This window comes from Prinia subflava, chromosome 5 (assembly GCF_021018805.1).
Source record: "Prinia subflava isolate CZ2003 ecotype Zambia chromosome 5, Cam_Psub_1.2, whole genome shotgun sequence".
NCBI lineage: Eukaryota > Metazoa > Chordata > Aves > Passeriformes > Cisticolidae > Prinia > Prinia subflava.
In genome coordinates this window covers 29,058,901-29,074,547 of record NC_086251.1, presented here as the reverse complement: position 1 = coordinate 29,074,547, position 15,647 = coordinate 29,058,901, and the positions used below count along the sequence as shown (strand labels likewise).

At 44.4% G+C, this 15,647-nt stretch overlaps 1 protein-coding gene across 1 annotated transcript in view; it reads left to right on the top strand.

The window, feature by feature from the left end:
- Positions 1–13,400, top strand: part of TTC9 (tetratricopeptide repeat domain 9) — a 28,322-nt gene extending 14,922 nt beyond the window's left edge. Inside the window, exons 2-3 of the mRNA XM_063398701.1 lie at positions 7,002–7,184; positions 12,258–13,400. Of these exons, the coding sequence (XP_063254771.1) occupies positions 7,002–7,184; positions 12,258–12,337 (263 nt within the window). The 3' untranslated portion in view covers positions 12,338–13,400. The remainder of the gene's footprint in view (positions 1–7,001; positions 7,185–12,257) is intronic.
- The last annotated feature ends 2,247 nt before the right edge of the window (positions 13,401–15,647 follow it).

Sequence of the window (15,647 nt, the reverse complement as noted above, 5' to 3'; positions counted from 1 at the left end):
AGAAAATCCTCTTTGTTTGCAAGCTTGGACTACAGAGAAAGAAGAGAAATATTTAATGGAAGAGATTGTTTGGAAACTGTAGATCCTAATTAGTGTCTCAGTCTAGTAGGGAAACTGCATGCAGCATTCCTCTGGAAAAAAAAAAAAAGATACTTTAAGCATCTTCTTTTGAGGAATGCTGGTTTGCATTCCTGGAAGGCACAGCACTGCACAGCACATGGGGTTCTGTGGAGATATGGATGCTTTTCTCAGTTCCTCTACTATAGGCTTCTTACATTCACACATTATATGGCTCCTTCTAGTGCCAATCTATAGAAAATTTAACACAAGTTAAAACATAGGTTAAAACTTGGCGTGTGCCTTCTACATGTAGCCTGTGCAGTTTACAAACTCAGGATCAATAAATCCAGAGAAATTTGGATAAGCATTTCAGTTCTTTTTATGCTGTATATTAAAACTACAATATTTAAATCCAAGATGACTTTAAATCTAAAATAACCCTTTACATTTTCAGCATCATCTTGTGAGTCATATGTTACCTGATTTATTTTAGAAGTTAATTATATTCAAATTACACATGACTAACACATTTTCAGTCTCATATAGTAATGGTATCCCTTTTAATTCTTCCAGTGGACATTGTAAACTCCATGTGCTTTTTGCCAATACCATTTACACAGTGTGCAGCAAACAGAGATTAATGATACATGCATTAGTGGCATGGTTAGAAGGTTGCTGTCTAATCCAAGACAAATATTTTTTCTTTTCACACGCCCCCCATCCCCTCCCGCTGTGTCCTGTTTGATTTGGTTTTGTTATTGTTATTGTTATATTCCAATAATTTCCCAAAGGCCTAAACCATAACTTATCACTACCATGTTTTCTCTTTTCTGAGGGAGAAATCACCATGGACAGTACCAAGCTTTCTGAAATACAAGACTCTCTTAGTCTGCCCTGTTATTTTGAGTCTTAAAGGGACGTGCGAACAAAGCCTGTTCAATGATACATGAAGGTCTTAATCAAATGTCTGAATAAAACCCTGAAGGAGTTATATTAAAGTATCAATCATGTTTCCCAAAGTAGAACCCCAGAGCAAGAATAGGAACCATCTTTCTGCAATTAAATAGATTTTAAGTCAACTGCTGGCTGCTATATTTAAGGTGAGATCATATCTGAAAGCAAAGTATTTCACAGAGTTTAATTGTGGTTATTTCTGGGAATGACACTGTCAGTTTGTGAAATATAGGTTGAGTTTGTAGTGGTTGGAGTACCTAGCACTTGCTAAAGAGGAACAATCCACGTATGTTGTTAAACTCTAGTGATGGAGTCAAGAATAAATACAGTAAAGAGGGAAGATCCACTTCAGGTTTAAGCAGCAATTAGTTTAGCTACTTCTCTCTGCATTTCAACTCAACAAATCAATACAGGCTGTTTTTTCCTTCTAAGGGTTGAACTAAAGGTCATTTGGATTCAGACCTTTCTGCACAGGTATGTAAGAGTGGTTCAACCACATGAATTACCATTAACTCTTTACAGGACACCTACTCCAGTCTCCAGGGAATACTTGGAAGTGCAACCTTTCAGAAGTGCTGGTTAGTGTCACTTGGTGATATCCCAGCATAAAACAAGGTGATTCAGAGCCAGGATATGACTGTGGTTAAGTGGCCTGCTAGAGATGCTGCTGCCATACATAGCTAGGGAGGCTGGTTTCTTCTGCCTGGATTTCACTGCTATAATTTCACCTTGCTCCTCTTGGTCTCCAGGCTGGCTGCACTGTGTACTATGTCCTTAGCACATTGTCCCAAACTCTTAACTTCACATCTCCACCCTGACTTTACCTTTCCAATAGACTTCAGCTCTCACTCATACACTGCTTTCACCAGAAGCCCCTTTCTGTGCCTCTGCACCCCCATCTTTCTGTCATAGCTGAAGAAACACTTCTTAGCTTGTTTGCCAGTTTCTGCTCTTTATTCCTGTGACCAGTGAGCCGAAAAGAGGATTTTTGTGATCTCAAAATTTTCAGATTACAACATTTTCTGGATCACGTGCCCAGGGTGGACTGAATTTTCAAAGGATTTGGGTACCAGATTCTAAAGCATGGCTCTACAGAGTACTATATGCAGTACCATACTGGTTTTATTTTCAGAAGGTTATCTGTTGGCCAGCCCATGATTACCTTGGGGATGACAGAAGGCACTTGCTTGACACAAAGGATATCTGCCAGATTTCTGTTTGCAAAGCCAAACCATGAGGGCATGAGATGCATCCAAAGAGGCAGTCACCAGGGGCTCTTTAAAAAGGGAAAAATAAGCCATGTTTCCCATACCTGTTTTTCACAAATATTTGAACAGTTTTGTCCAACATTTTCCAAAAGCAGACATCAAAGCAGATATTGCACATGGAATATTTTAACTCATAAACTTAAAAGACCAGCAAAGTTAGAAGCAGCTGACTCTCTCTTTCAGTGAAAAGCATAAGAAAATCCTAAAAATAGGCAATGCAACCAGCTTACCTGAGTGAAAGCAAACAAAACAGGAGTTTGTGAAACATGAGTTTGCAACCCAAGATTTTCTTGTAAGGCAAAAGCATTTTCATCTCAGTGAGCTGAGCCCAAGGAACATGCCACAGGGTAAGGATGCTTGTGCAGCCCTATTGCTGCTTGCACAGTAATTTGGCCCTCTCTCTTAAGTGTTCTGTAACATGGATAGGCCTTGAGCCTTACCTACAATGGGAATGTAGCCACTGTGTATAAAAAGTGTCATCCTTCTGGAATGAAGATTTGTCCTTTGGTGAAAATTCCCAGCTAAGCAAGGCTCTTGATATTGTTGTTCAAAATCTCCATGTTAAAACCTGGACATGCTACTCCCAGCCAAAATTAGGAGCCAAAAGTTAGGGCCAAACTGAGGTTTTTTGCATAACCTGCAGAGGTATTCTCACAGAAGAGGTTTCTGTGGTAAGATGCTAATTGACAGCACTTTCAGTTGAACTTCATTTTGAGGGTTCAGAGAATAGCTATAAAAGTAAGGAAAGATGAAAAATAAGAGTGTTTTTTAGTAAGAGATTCCAGATGCCACTTTATACAAGCTCATAAAGAGAAGATGAAGAACTTGATCAGAGTCTCAGAGTACCAACACAACAAGGACATACAGGCTTTTCAGGGTAACTTGTGGCTAGCAGATTGAAGCTAAAGAAAAAATCAGTATAGAAATGTAGTGATGTTTCCTAAACAATTAAAGTTAGCCTTTGGTATAAAAAAGCTGTCATGGATCCCTTCTGCCTGGTACCTATCAAGCCTAGATAACTTCCCGAAAGATACTATGAAATTCAAAATTATTTCAGGCTGGAATAAAGTAGAATCCAAACCCCTCAACTGCCAGGATTTTAGTTCCAACTTTCCATCATTGCTAACCACAGATGCTGGTAAAGGTTAAAGGTGTTGATGTATTTTGGCACTACAGGTGCTTTAATCTTTGTTTTGCTCAACCTTGTGCTGAACAGGGCTATACAAACTAGCTCATTTATCTACTGGTACCAGACCTGTACTGCACCTCTCAAATGGAGCTGGCTGACATAGATTTGAATCCACAAATTAAAATGTACAAATCTAGGCTTAACATTACTCTTGTGAAGAAAAACAGCGAAATTTCCTATTGCCTTGCTTAAACATCAGCAGTCAGTTGGGAAGCGTGATGGACAGGACCTCTCCTCTGGAGCTACTAGCATTAACCCTCTCCCTGTTCCCAAGGCACATTACACCCAATAGTTTCAAGATGGCTTTGATTTGATTTGATTTTACAGCAGATGGGGATTTTTCATCACTATGTGACATACATAGGCTTAAAAGTTAAGAATTACTTATTGCTTAAGCTGATGCAAAGAATCAGCTGCCAGATTGAGAACAATAACCAAATATGATGGGTAACCATCACATGCTGCTGGAAGCAGGGCAAGCAACATTTCTGAGTGGGGGAAATGTAATCACCAGGTGCTGTATTACAATGACAAGAGCTGCAGGGAATGGGTGACTGTAGTTTGCCTCTGCAAGTAAAGAGCCCCTTTCTAGTCAGCAGAGTTACTAGAGCTGGTGCTGTGCAGGATCAAGCCCATTCAGTTTTGAGAAAGCAGGAGGATGATCTGGATAAACCTCTGGATTTGGTCTCTCTGAGTGAGCTCTGTTCCTCAGAGGGAATCACCAGGGGCGTATTATGAACTTAGAAGGAGTATGATAAGGTGTTTGATGTGGTAAAGAAACACTCCCAGCCAGAGTTCCACATCTGTCTAGGAAAACAACATGTCTTCAAAACAATTCTCCCCTGACTGAATTAGGTAAGAAGTACAAAGATTCCATATCTCCTCCATTTCTGAAAGCTGAATTACTAACAACCTCAATATTTTCATTGGATCACAGTAGATTAAGATCATTTCAGGCCACCAAGAACTGGAAGCACGCATGTCTAAATATTTATAAGGGAGATACTCCCTTCAGGTTGATTTCCAACAGCCACTTCCAACACTGGCTCTCCAAGTGGCCAACTCTTCCAGCAGAACTGCTTCCTGCACATCCATCTGCTCGGTTTGTTCAGATAAACACACGTCTCTCCTGCTGGCCATGTGGTGCTGACTTCTCCCCGCCACGTGCAAAGTTAGCAGGGATGCCCTGCAGAAGCTTTACTGTGAGTATGAGTCACAGAAAGAACCCAGCTGGATATCCGGAAACCCATTTGGGTTTATGAATTAGCAGGATGTGGGAGAGTTTTTCTTCTGTTTTCAACTAGTACATAAAGCAAGGCCAGTCTGGAATTACTGAGTTAATACACATGAATAGGACACCTGTCATTTTCCACAGAGTCATTTCTGTGACTCTCACTGGAAATACCAAGTAACAAATCAACAGAGAGACTGGTTGTTCTGAAAGACAGTTCCACAGAATGTGAACTGGCTCAGATTGGCAGTGTGCAGAAAGCTACTGCCACTGCTGTACATGCTACTGGTCAGCAGATAAACAAAGCAATCCTGTTACCAGGGCAGTGAAGCCAGCAGTAAATTTACACAGTCATCTTTTCAACAGCTTTAAAAAATAAAGAAAAACAAAGCACAGTCATTTCAAGCTCCATTAGAAACAGAGTGAGAAAAATCAATATGTGACAAATCGGAGGGACAAACTCTGGATAAGGAAATGCCACTAAGGTTTTAGAAACATATGTGGCTTTTTAACTGGCAATCAAATAACAAATGATCAGAATCCTTCAAAATATCTATGCACATAATGGCAGGAGCTGTTAGAATATATCAACATTCCATTATTAAAGCAAATGGGACAAAGCTCTTGTTAGTAATGGCCCTGTCAGTTAAACAATGTACCAGCAGTGGGACTAGTTCTGCAGTCCTTGTTAAACACATCTCTAGCATCAGTGCTCGAATGGTAAAAGCCTGTTTATGATTGTTCCCACTAAGGTGTTTAAGCTTTGGAGGTGTACTTGGGTAGAAATGCATTCTGTCCATTAAGTGGACAGAATCCACATCCATTAAGTGATCCTGGATTTGGACTAATTTAGGTTGGAAGGAATCTCTGGAGGTCATCTAGCCAGCCCCCTTCTCATGAAGTAAAGTGTGATACAGAAAGGCTTATAGGGCTGACTCTAGGGGTGTGGGGAAAGGGGATGAAGAACTGCGTCATATTTCTGACCCAGCACCATATCCTCTCAGCTGCAGTTACCGTGCAAGAAATGAAGTCTGGCTGTTCATTGGTGACACCTGACCTGTGATGACTTGGATTTCCAGGAGCACTGAGTCTCCTCCTTGCCAGAGACCACTGAGTAACACCACCTGCCATGGGAAATTTCTCTCCATGCCCTGGCACTTCACACTGCCAGCCTCTGAACTGATTCTTCCAGTGGCCTTCCTTCCCAGATTGTATCATTCTCAAAGTTGCCTTGGACTGCAGTACTAGATGAGTTTGTGCTGCAGCACAACTTTATTTCGCAGGAACTGTGACTGCACTGTGTCCTATTCTTGTCAGCGTTCCCCAAGCCATTCCTAATGCTTCAGGTCACCTGTATGAAGTTTAGCCCACTGCAGTAAGCACTGCAGAAAGCCATGAGCACAGCTGTAAAGCATGGCTCAGGAATCTTCCCCTTTCCTCTTTGTTTCACTACTAGTTGTGGGAAGCTCACTATGGGCATTTTCTTCAGCTCCTAGACATTTATGCAACAATTGTCTTTCAGCACACAGAACCCTCAACATGTTGTTTATTTACTGTTTGCCTTTTCCTTTAGGAAGTCGGCAGAACTCACTTCTGGGAATGAACTTGTGTTGCAGTGCTTAGCAGGAAGCAGGCAGCATAGTATATTTGTTCCCTGTACTACAACTCCAGGTGTCTCTGGTTTGCCGACAGCACATTTCAGCAGGGCAGAGACCCTTGTTGTTTCCCATAGCAAAACTCTATCTAGCATCTCCTAGATAAAAGGCAATTACATATTATTTTTAAACCTAAGAGCCTTGGATTAAGCCATATACAAAATCTGATCCACTTTATCCCCCCTTTTCCTTGTTGAATAACTATTAGTCTGCCTTTTTGTACTTTTCAAAGCTCCAGCCCTCAATCAGGGAAGCGATTTCACAACAAATGAAACCAGCCACTGCCACGAGACTGTGTGGCATTCCAGAGCTGTGGAGGGGTGTTTATGTTCTCCCTCTCTCCCCCAGCGTTACATGTGCCTATGTGTCTCCCAGGAGTAAACACAATGCCTTTGCTTTGCAATGGCAAAAACAGACGCATTAGTATTTAAATTACGAACAATCGGGTTTGGCGAACAATCGGGTTTGGCAAACAATCCATATGGCTGCACCCTTTCTGAATCACGGGGCTGAGTCATTTCCCTCACCTAAACTGCTCTCTTCTCCCGTGCAGATTGCAAGAGCAGGGGGAAATCCAGCACTAATGTTTTCCTGTCTGTCTGTCTGTCTGTCTGTCTGTCTGCCATCTTCTCCATGCCCTACAGCCTGCCTGCTCCAGGCCGAGCTGGTGAATTACGAGCGGGTCAAGGAGTACTGCCTCAAAGTGCTGCAGAAGGAAGGCGAGAACTTCAAGGCACTCTATCGGTCAGGAGTGGCATTTTACCACCTGGGTGACTACAACAAGGCCCTCTACTACCTGAAAGAGGCAAGATCCCGCCAGCCAACAGGTATGGGGAAGGGAGCAGGATATGGCTTTGCACTGAGTGCTTTTGTATTTCTTTCCATGAAATGTCATCTGTCCCTGGCTTGACTGCATTGATTTCCACAGGGATGAGTGTGACTCACTGTATGTCCTCACAGGGACTCCCCTTCAAGCACTCATGGGTAGTGCAGCAAGGTTGCAGTGCCCAAAGATTAACTGCTGCCAAGGCTGCAGCATGACCTGGAAGATGAGAGTATTGCTGGAATGATGTCAGTGTGGAGGGGATCCTGCCTCTCTCTTCCTCACTAACTTATTTTTGAAGAAGAAAGCAGGGTGCAGAAAGAGTGTACCCCAACCATTAAATTTTTGGACTCTTTGAGAAAAAGCTTCTTCCCCTTAGCAATGCCAGGAGACTATTTGTCATCCTCAGTAGCCTTCTGCCATCTCAGTGAAGGGTTAGTATTTTGCTTTGATCAAGGAGACAGATATTTACCCACAAAGCATCATCAGGATGCTTCAACTTCTGCCGTGAAATCAGCCAATTCCTTGTTAAGTGTCTGTCATCCATCTGTCAAAACCATACAGTTCATTTGGGGACAGCAATGAAATTATATATCCAGATAACTGAGCCCTGCCAGACCAACCATCTTCATGCTAACCTGCGCAGCCTCAGAAGGTGAGTGAAAGGCCAGAGATGAGGGTGAGGCAGAGATGATGCTTTTAGTTTTCAGATATCATAGGGAGAGAAAACAACACTGTGGTTTTAAACAGAAAGAAATTTTGTAGAACTCAAAGAATTTCAAGAAAGTAAAATGGAAGCCATGTGCAAAGAAACTCCTACAGAGCAGCTCTTCATATGAATCTGGGAGGAAAGAGTGAGAACTGGGTATGAAATGGGCAAGCCTGGGTCCTGGCGGAGGGAGCATGGTGGAGCTGATATTCATTGAACTAGAGGAGGGAAGGGTTGCTGTTGGAGCTGGCTGTGCTTGATGTCCTACAGGCATTGGCCCTGCAGGGCTCTTGCAGTGGCTGTGCCCTGGAGAACCATCAGGGAGGGTGTGCTTGGGAGTGTGCTGGGATCTCCTTCCTCTTCCACCTCCCCTAAGGGTGCTTGGTCCCATCTGCTGTTCTTGGCCATGGGCTCCGGGCAGTCTGACAGCACAGCTGTGTACCCCACACTCCCAGAGCAAATGTGTTTAAAAGCTCAGTGTAGCCTATTTTAGTTTACAGTGTGCCCTTCTGCTTTCAGCCCTTGCCAGAACCAGGAAATGGAGAAGCATATGCAAGAGAAAAATAGTCAGTGGAAAATAAGTTATCCTAACCTTGAAGCTTTGACTAGGCTCAGATGTGAAAAATTTCTCTTAGATGAAGGACTTTGCTTCCATTTTTTAAATGTGCGTTTGTTAGCTCTCTTACCACCCCCCTCCTCGTGATACTATTTATTTGGTATTTCTCATTGCTTCTTGAAATAAATACTAATTTATTCAACAGCAACAACTTCAAATACCACTTGCTACAAAAACATACCAGAAAGTGTCCCTAAAGGCCCTTAATGTATACAAAACCCAGCTCTGGCCTTCAGCTCTGCATCAGACTCTTTCCTGTTATTTGTAGACCATTCAAGGCTGTTGTTCCACTGTTTTATTTATGATTATGGAAAACTTGAAGGGCATTCAGGGGGAAAGAATTGAATGTGTACAGTAAGAAAGGATGTGGCTGTTAAAATACAGTAACAGAAATCAGCACTATCAAGAATTATTATGTGACCTGGAATAATTCAGTGTCTCCACTTTCAATGTCTCCATCTGCAAAGTGTGATTGTTTTCCTTTATCTGAGGTTTCACCAGACTCACTGGTTATTATTGCAGTCACGTTCTTGTGTTCTTTTTTTTTTTTTCTAATAAGGAATGTTTTTGGCACAAATCACTGGCAGTTATTCTCTTTGGTGGGAGAGATTTTGAATGGGAGAGAGGAATTAGTTAGCAAAGGGGTTTAGTGTTCTAAAGGGCTGTCAGCACAGCAGATCCCTTATGGCTATTCACTATCTGTCCAGGGTGAAGGAAGGTTGGATTTGGCCTGATTTCTTGTGCCACCTCCAAACAAAAATCACAAAAGCAGAGGAAATAACACAAGATAGTTGTATAAGCCTCCTACTAAGGGAGAGGGGAGCTGCTGTTAAGTCATGTAAAGCATGCATGGACACGAGTTCTGTGTCCAGAGGTTGGTGCAGCATAGGCAGCCAAACATGCACCTTGCTGCAAGCCTTGTTCAGCTCTCTCCCACTGGGGTTGCATTGTCAGGGCAGGGACTGACTGGGATTGAGAGCAGGCCATCGGCTGGCAATGGTCTGGTAATGTCAAACAGTGGTCCTTGCTGTCTCTGAGCTAGGAGCGCATGTTCACACATCCCATGGGCTGCCCTGACCAGACGGGTTTTGTGCTGGGTGGGGCGGGCTTGCGGCGGCACTCAGGCACTGCCTTCCTGCACCCCTGCGACTCAGAAGTTCTGGGAACAAAACCCAGGCCATGGTGTCTGCACAGCATGACTGGGCTCTAAAGCTACAGGGGAAGCAGAAATGACGTTTAAAATAGCATTAGGGCACTCTGCAGAGAGACACAGTCCTAAGAGCCAGGAAACACATTCTTATTGCAGCTCTAGCAGTACCTTTTGCATGGGTCTGACCCCTCATCTGAGTTTTCTTACTCATTATTTCCGCATCAGCCAAAGGGGATCCCTTCTTCTCCACTGAGAGATGAGAGTCTTCTCATTAACATTTACACATAACTTTGAAATACTTCTGCAGGCAGAGCTAGTACGGTGCAATACTATTTGGTAGAAAAAACTAGACAAAGACAGTGCTCCACTCCTGTAAACAGAGTGCTGCTCTCATTATTTTTCCTTGGTAAAACAATGGCCCTTGCAAAGGGAGCAAAACATGCCAAAACCAGCCTGAGAGATCTATAAGTAGCTTGCAATGGGAGCGTTTCCCACCCTCTATCAGGCTACACATTATTTTTTCCAGGGCTTCCCAGGCATGTGGAACTCTCATGGGTGAATGAAGCTGTGCCATCCAGCAGTCACTACCTTACCTGAAAGCCAAAGGAGGCTTCGCCAATTATGAGCCCACCTCTGCCCCCTCAGCAAGATAGCTGGGTCTCTGTGGGCCCAGGCAGGTGGGATTTCCTGACATGCCCGCCCATGCAGTTATTCCTTCTCACCTGCACCAGGCAGGCATTCCAAGTGTGTACCTTGGTGGTGGGATGTGTACCCAGAGCACAGCCCATCAGAGCCTAGAAGAGCACAGAGCAGAGGTCACAGTGAGGTCCAGGCAGCACAGCAGGACCCTGTTCAGGCTGTGTGTCCTGCCCTGCACTGCTGGGACTGAGTCAGCCAACTGCACCCATTTCATTTTAAGCCTAAAATTCAGGGCTACCCTCTCAACTGAATTTCTTCATACCAGGAGGCTGCACAACTAAAATAATTCTGTTTTTTAAAAAGCTGCTTTAAAATTTGCTGGGCTGGTAAAAAGTGCTAATGCATAAACAGCCCAGGATGCTGGCACATTTTGTTTGACAGAAGCAACAGCAGAATTCTTAGCTCATTAAAAATGTCCCAAAAGGTCAAGTAGCTTAGTCACTGAATCCCACCCTCTGGAGTGCCTAGGATGATGCAGTTGAACCTGCAGAAGACTCAGCAGGGAGACCTACCTCACCAGAGACAACCTGAGAAGTCACAACAGCATGGCCATAGCCCACAGATGCTCCGTGGCATGTTTGTGGATAGCTTTGTGTGATCTGTCTGGCACTGGTTCAGCACTGGCAGAGGGCACAAAAGAGATGTCCTCATCTTTAAAGGAAGCTTTGCACCCACTACTGCTTTGGGGAGTGCAATACCCACACTCACTAGTGCTGGACATGTTCCTAGTAATTTGTTCATCACTTTGAAAGCTGAAGTACTTCTCATTTCCCTAGCTGGTGTGGAATACAATGCATTTTGGATGAGGAGATGAGATTGCCTCTGACTGGACTGTATTGCACTTCCAATTGGCGTCTGAGGATCTAATAACCTCAGTGGACCAAGCTGGCCCTGGTTGGCTGTCAGAGCAAGGCTCTGAGCAAAGAACCATATTTTAATCAATATAGAAGAGAAAGTGGCTGTGTTTTTACTTGCTTGCTTCTGGCATGATATGGCTTTTGCCACTCCGTGGGTGCCATGTGTGTATGAAGTTACCCTCATGATAGAAATCAACTTGGTTCTAAGAGAGGAATGACCATGACTGCAGAGTCATTGGCTCTGTCCGTAGACATGTACTCATTTAGATCAAACTGTGATTCAGGGTGAATGGGTTCGCATAGTTGGTGTGATGTGTTGATGCTCTGAAATGCTGGAAGGAAGAAGGCTCAGCTTAGCATCTGCACAGTGCTGGGGTATCGTAGCTTTCTGCTAGGATGGATCAGTGGTTCTGTGCCTCTAGGAACTTCATTAGACAGGATAGACAAGGCACTATGCAGAATATAGCATATGTCAATACTGCAAAAAGAGCGTTGTGGTGGAAGGACATCCAAGCAGAAAATTTAAGGGAAGGAGGGGATAAAGACAATGTGAAGGATGCTCTTCCCAATTCAATTCATAATGGAAAAATGTGAAAAGAGAAGAATAGGCTGTAAATAGAGTGGGAGAGCGAAAAGGAAGAGCCTAACTGTACATAAAATGCCTTTTTATTACATGCAAGGGGCTTGCATGCAGATTCTGCAGGAAGAGAAGCCAATGGAGGTGTGCCATTCCACAAGTACAGGCAAGGATGACCTGGATAGTTTCAGCTGTATGAGGTCAGCTGTGCTGACCAAGAGTAATCGGAGAGAAAGTAAAAACTAGCTGAGGCAAGACTGTGAGTAGCAGGGATGCAACTCAGACCACACTCTCCAAAACCAGAGGTTCTGGGTTTGGTTCAGAGCCCCTTCCAACTGATGCTGTTCCAGCACACAGCACTGGAGCCACACTGCTCCCCTGTGATGTACCAGGGATGAAGGTGCATTCTGTCTGTCTGCCATAGGAAGTTGCGTAACCACCATACCTGTGTGTGTGTTCTTTCCTGCAGATACCAATGTCATACGATACATCCAGCTGACAGAGATGAAACTCAGCAGATGTTCCCAGAGAGAGAAGGAAACCTTGTGAAAATGAAGCCACTTCAGCTGAAGTGCCCAAGGGGGAACATTTCCTTCCTAGAAGCTCATTTGGTGGATTTTCCCATTTGCTCTGCCTCATCCTCATCTCCTCATCCATCCACTCTCCCTTGCTCTTCATTGAATACCAGTTTTGAAATGAAAGAGACTTGGACGCTGGATATGGCTGCTTGCCAATCATAATACCCCTTCCCCGTGGCAAAAGAGCACAACAACTACAGCCAGCCTTGTTCCCAGACAGTGTCACACACCTGGAGTAGGCAGTGCTGAGGGACCTGTCTTGTCCTGAACTGACTGCCTTTTACCTATTAGGGAAGCAACCCCCAGAACGACAACTTCCTGTCCAGGAGAGTTGGAGACAGAAGTTTCTGCTCTGAGTGATCACTGGAGCTTGGAAGAGCTAAGAAACCAAGAGAGCCACTGGTCATTCCACAGGGGACAGCAAATGCCTTTTTACCATCAGTTCCCTCTGCCTGCTTCTCCGGTGTGTTATTGGTCTCCAGTGAGAGCTCATATGCTCCCAGTCTAATGTCAGTGAAAACTGTTTCTAAACATCCTCTTGATGAAAGCACAGAGCACCCTATGAACCCCCTGCAGAGCTGTCCCGGTGCCGGAGGAGAAGGCTGTGGGCCACCACAGAGCGCTGAAAGGACTGTGAAAGCATGGTGTACAGTGTGAGGGAAAAACTGTGAAATAATTCATTAAAGGCAAATAAAAATTATTCATAGGCAACAAGTCCAGGCATTGCTTTCCAAAGGAGCCTTTTTGGTTCCCTGTTTCCAGACAGATAACATTATCTAGGGAGGGGGCAGCATGGGGTGGGGAACAAGGGACATCTCCATTCGTACCTTGGCTCTACCAATACCTTGCTGTGTGATCTTGGGCAAGTCACTTTTAGCCTCTTGGTGCCTCGGTTTCCCTATCTGTACATTAGGGATAATAATACTTCCCTACCTCGCAGGGGTGTTGTGAGGATGTATCAGTTCATGTTTGTAAGTAACAGTACAGTGATGTACAGTGCTAAGTATTATTAGTACATTGGATTGAGGTCTTGATTCTCCCACCTTGTGTTGGTGCTTCCTGTGTCCTGTTTCTTTCTTTTGTAGGAGAATGTGGTGCTGACAACAGGGCAGGACCAACAGCTTTGGAACCTATTTTGGCAGCCCAGAGGGCCTGTTCAGACCCTCTCCAGCAGTTTGATCTTCTCTGAGAGCTCTGACTCCTTGACTCAAAGGTCCTTTTCTGAAACTGCCAATAATGGGATCAGTAAGTGCCACAAACATATTCTCAGTGTGACTTGCCCCAGCAGTGGCCCAGCGTGTTCCCCATTGCAGGACACACATGAGTGGTTTCATCCCATGGTGGTCAGTGTCAAGTGAGTATAGCCAGAGTTATTTCACTTGGCCCTCAGCTGAAACACAGAATCTGAAACAGAGCCGAACAAAGTTTGGCCAAGTGCTGTGTGCTTTGGTTTCAGCAGACATGGTATCTACAGACAGTTGGCTATGGCATCCCACATTCCAGCTGTGGTATCTGGCCACATTTTTCTCCAGCAAAAATTCAAGAGAGTTGTTACAGAAACATCAAGAGAAAAGGCAAATTGAATATAAGCCAACAGTGTGCCCTAGCAGCCAGGAGGGCCAACTGTGTCCTGGGGAGCACTGGGCACAGCATCACCAGCCAGGCAAGGGAGGGGATTGTCCTGTCCTGCTGTGCACTGGGGCAGCCTCACCTTGAATGCTGGGGGCAATTTTGGGGACCACAATATAAAAAAGATACAAAGCTACGAGAGTGTCCACAGGAGGGCTATAAAGATGGTCAAGAGCCTTGAGGGGAAGCTCTATGAGGAGTAGTTGAGATCACTTGGTTTGTTCAGCCTGGAGGAGACTGAGGGGGAAACCTCATTGTTTATCTTTAACATCCTCATGACAGGAAGCAGAGAGGCAGGCACTGATCTCCTTTCTCTGGTGGCCAGTGACAGGACCCAAGGCAACAACATGAAGCTGTGTCAGGAGAGGTTTAAGTTGGATATTAGGAAAATGTTCTTTACCCAGAGGGTGTTTGGGCAGTGGAACAGGCTCCCCAGGGAATTGGTTACAGCACCAAGCCTGACAGAGTTTAAGAAGTTTGGACAATGCTCTCAGGCACATGATGTGACTCTTGGAATTGCCTTGTGTAGGGCCAGGCGTTGGACTTGGTGATCTTTGTTGGATGCCTTAGAGCTCAGGATGTTTATGATTCTATGATTTTATGAAATCTCTGTCATTGTTTCTGAAAAAACTTCAGTCGTATTCTTTAGTACAGGAACACATCCAGGGCACATTGAGGCTGGGGAAGAGACCATCTTAAGTTGCATATAAGTCCCTGAAATAAGACAGATCTACCTCAGTTGTGTAAAACTTAAGATCAGCTGAGTGGGCACCAGAAGTTCATGTTCCTATGTTCCTCAGGTGGGCGGTGAAGAGCAACTGCTTCCCAAAATCGGGAGCAGTGTACAGCTATGTAAAGGAAAGGGCTGCTGGAGGCAGCACAGTCACCTTCTTCAGATGGCCATTGGTTCACACATCTGGGTCACAAACAGCGAGCACTCCTGCCCATCACTACAGATATCTAAGCAATAAATGGAACTACAGCTGCTTGGAAGACAAGGAGGACAAATGAGGGAAATTCTGTAAGTGGTTGTTAACCAAACCAGAAAATAAAGGTTAGGCAGAGACGTGCTTGGGTGCACGTAAGGTGTACCTAACACTGCATAAAAGACAGCATTAGTAAGGTTCTGGTTCTCAGGCACATGCAGTCTTCTATATCCTAAATACACCACAGCACACAAAAAACTCAAATAGAGGTGACTCTCCCCTACTTCATATTGCTGATGACACTTCATCCTGCAGCCACATGTGTCTCTTCACTAGGAATGAAATGAGGATTCATCCTGCAGGCAAGGCAGAAGAGGACACCACCTACGCAAACAGTCTCTGCCCCGGGAAAGCTCATGCAAGCAGAGAGAGGCTTGTTACTCATGACCTTAATGTAAGAGAAAGGGCATTCTCCAGCCACTGGAGACGTAGGGACATAACTGTCATTTTGTCTGGGAACAATTTTAGCCTTCACAATGGCTTCACTGACGTACTATCACTGCATCAGTGCCATGTATATATTAATAAAAAAAGGGCACAGCAGGCTCCAGTCTCCTCAGTTTTCAGCATCTTTCCCTCCAGGAGCACTGCAAAGGGTGGTGGAAAGAGGGAAGTTTTTGAATGTGCGTGAGAAAAAGATTTCAGAGAGCCTTCAGGTGCTACACA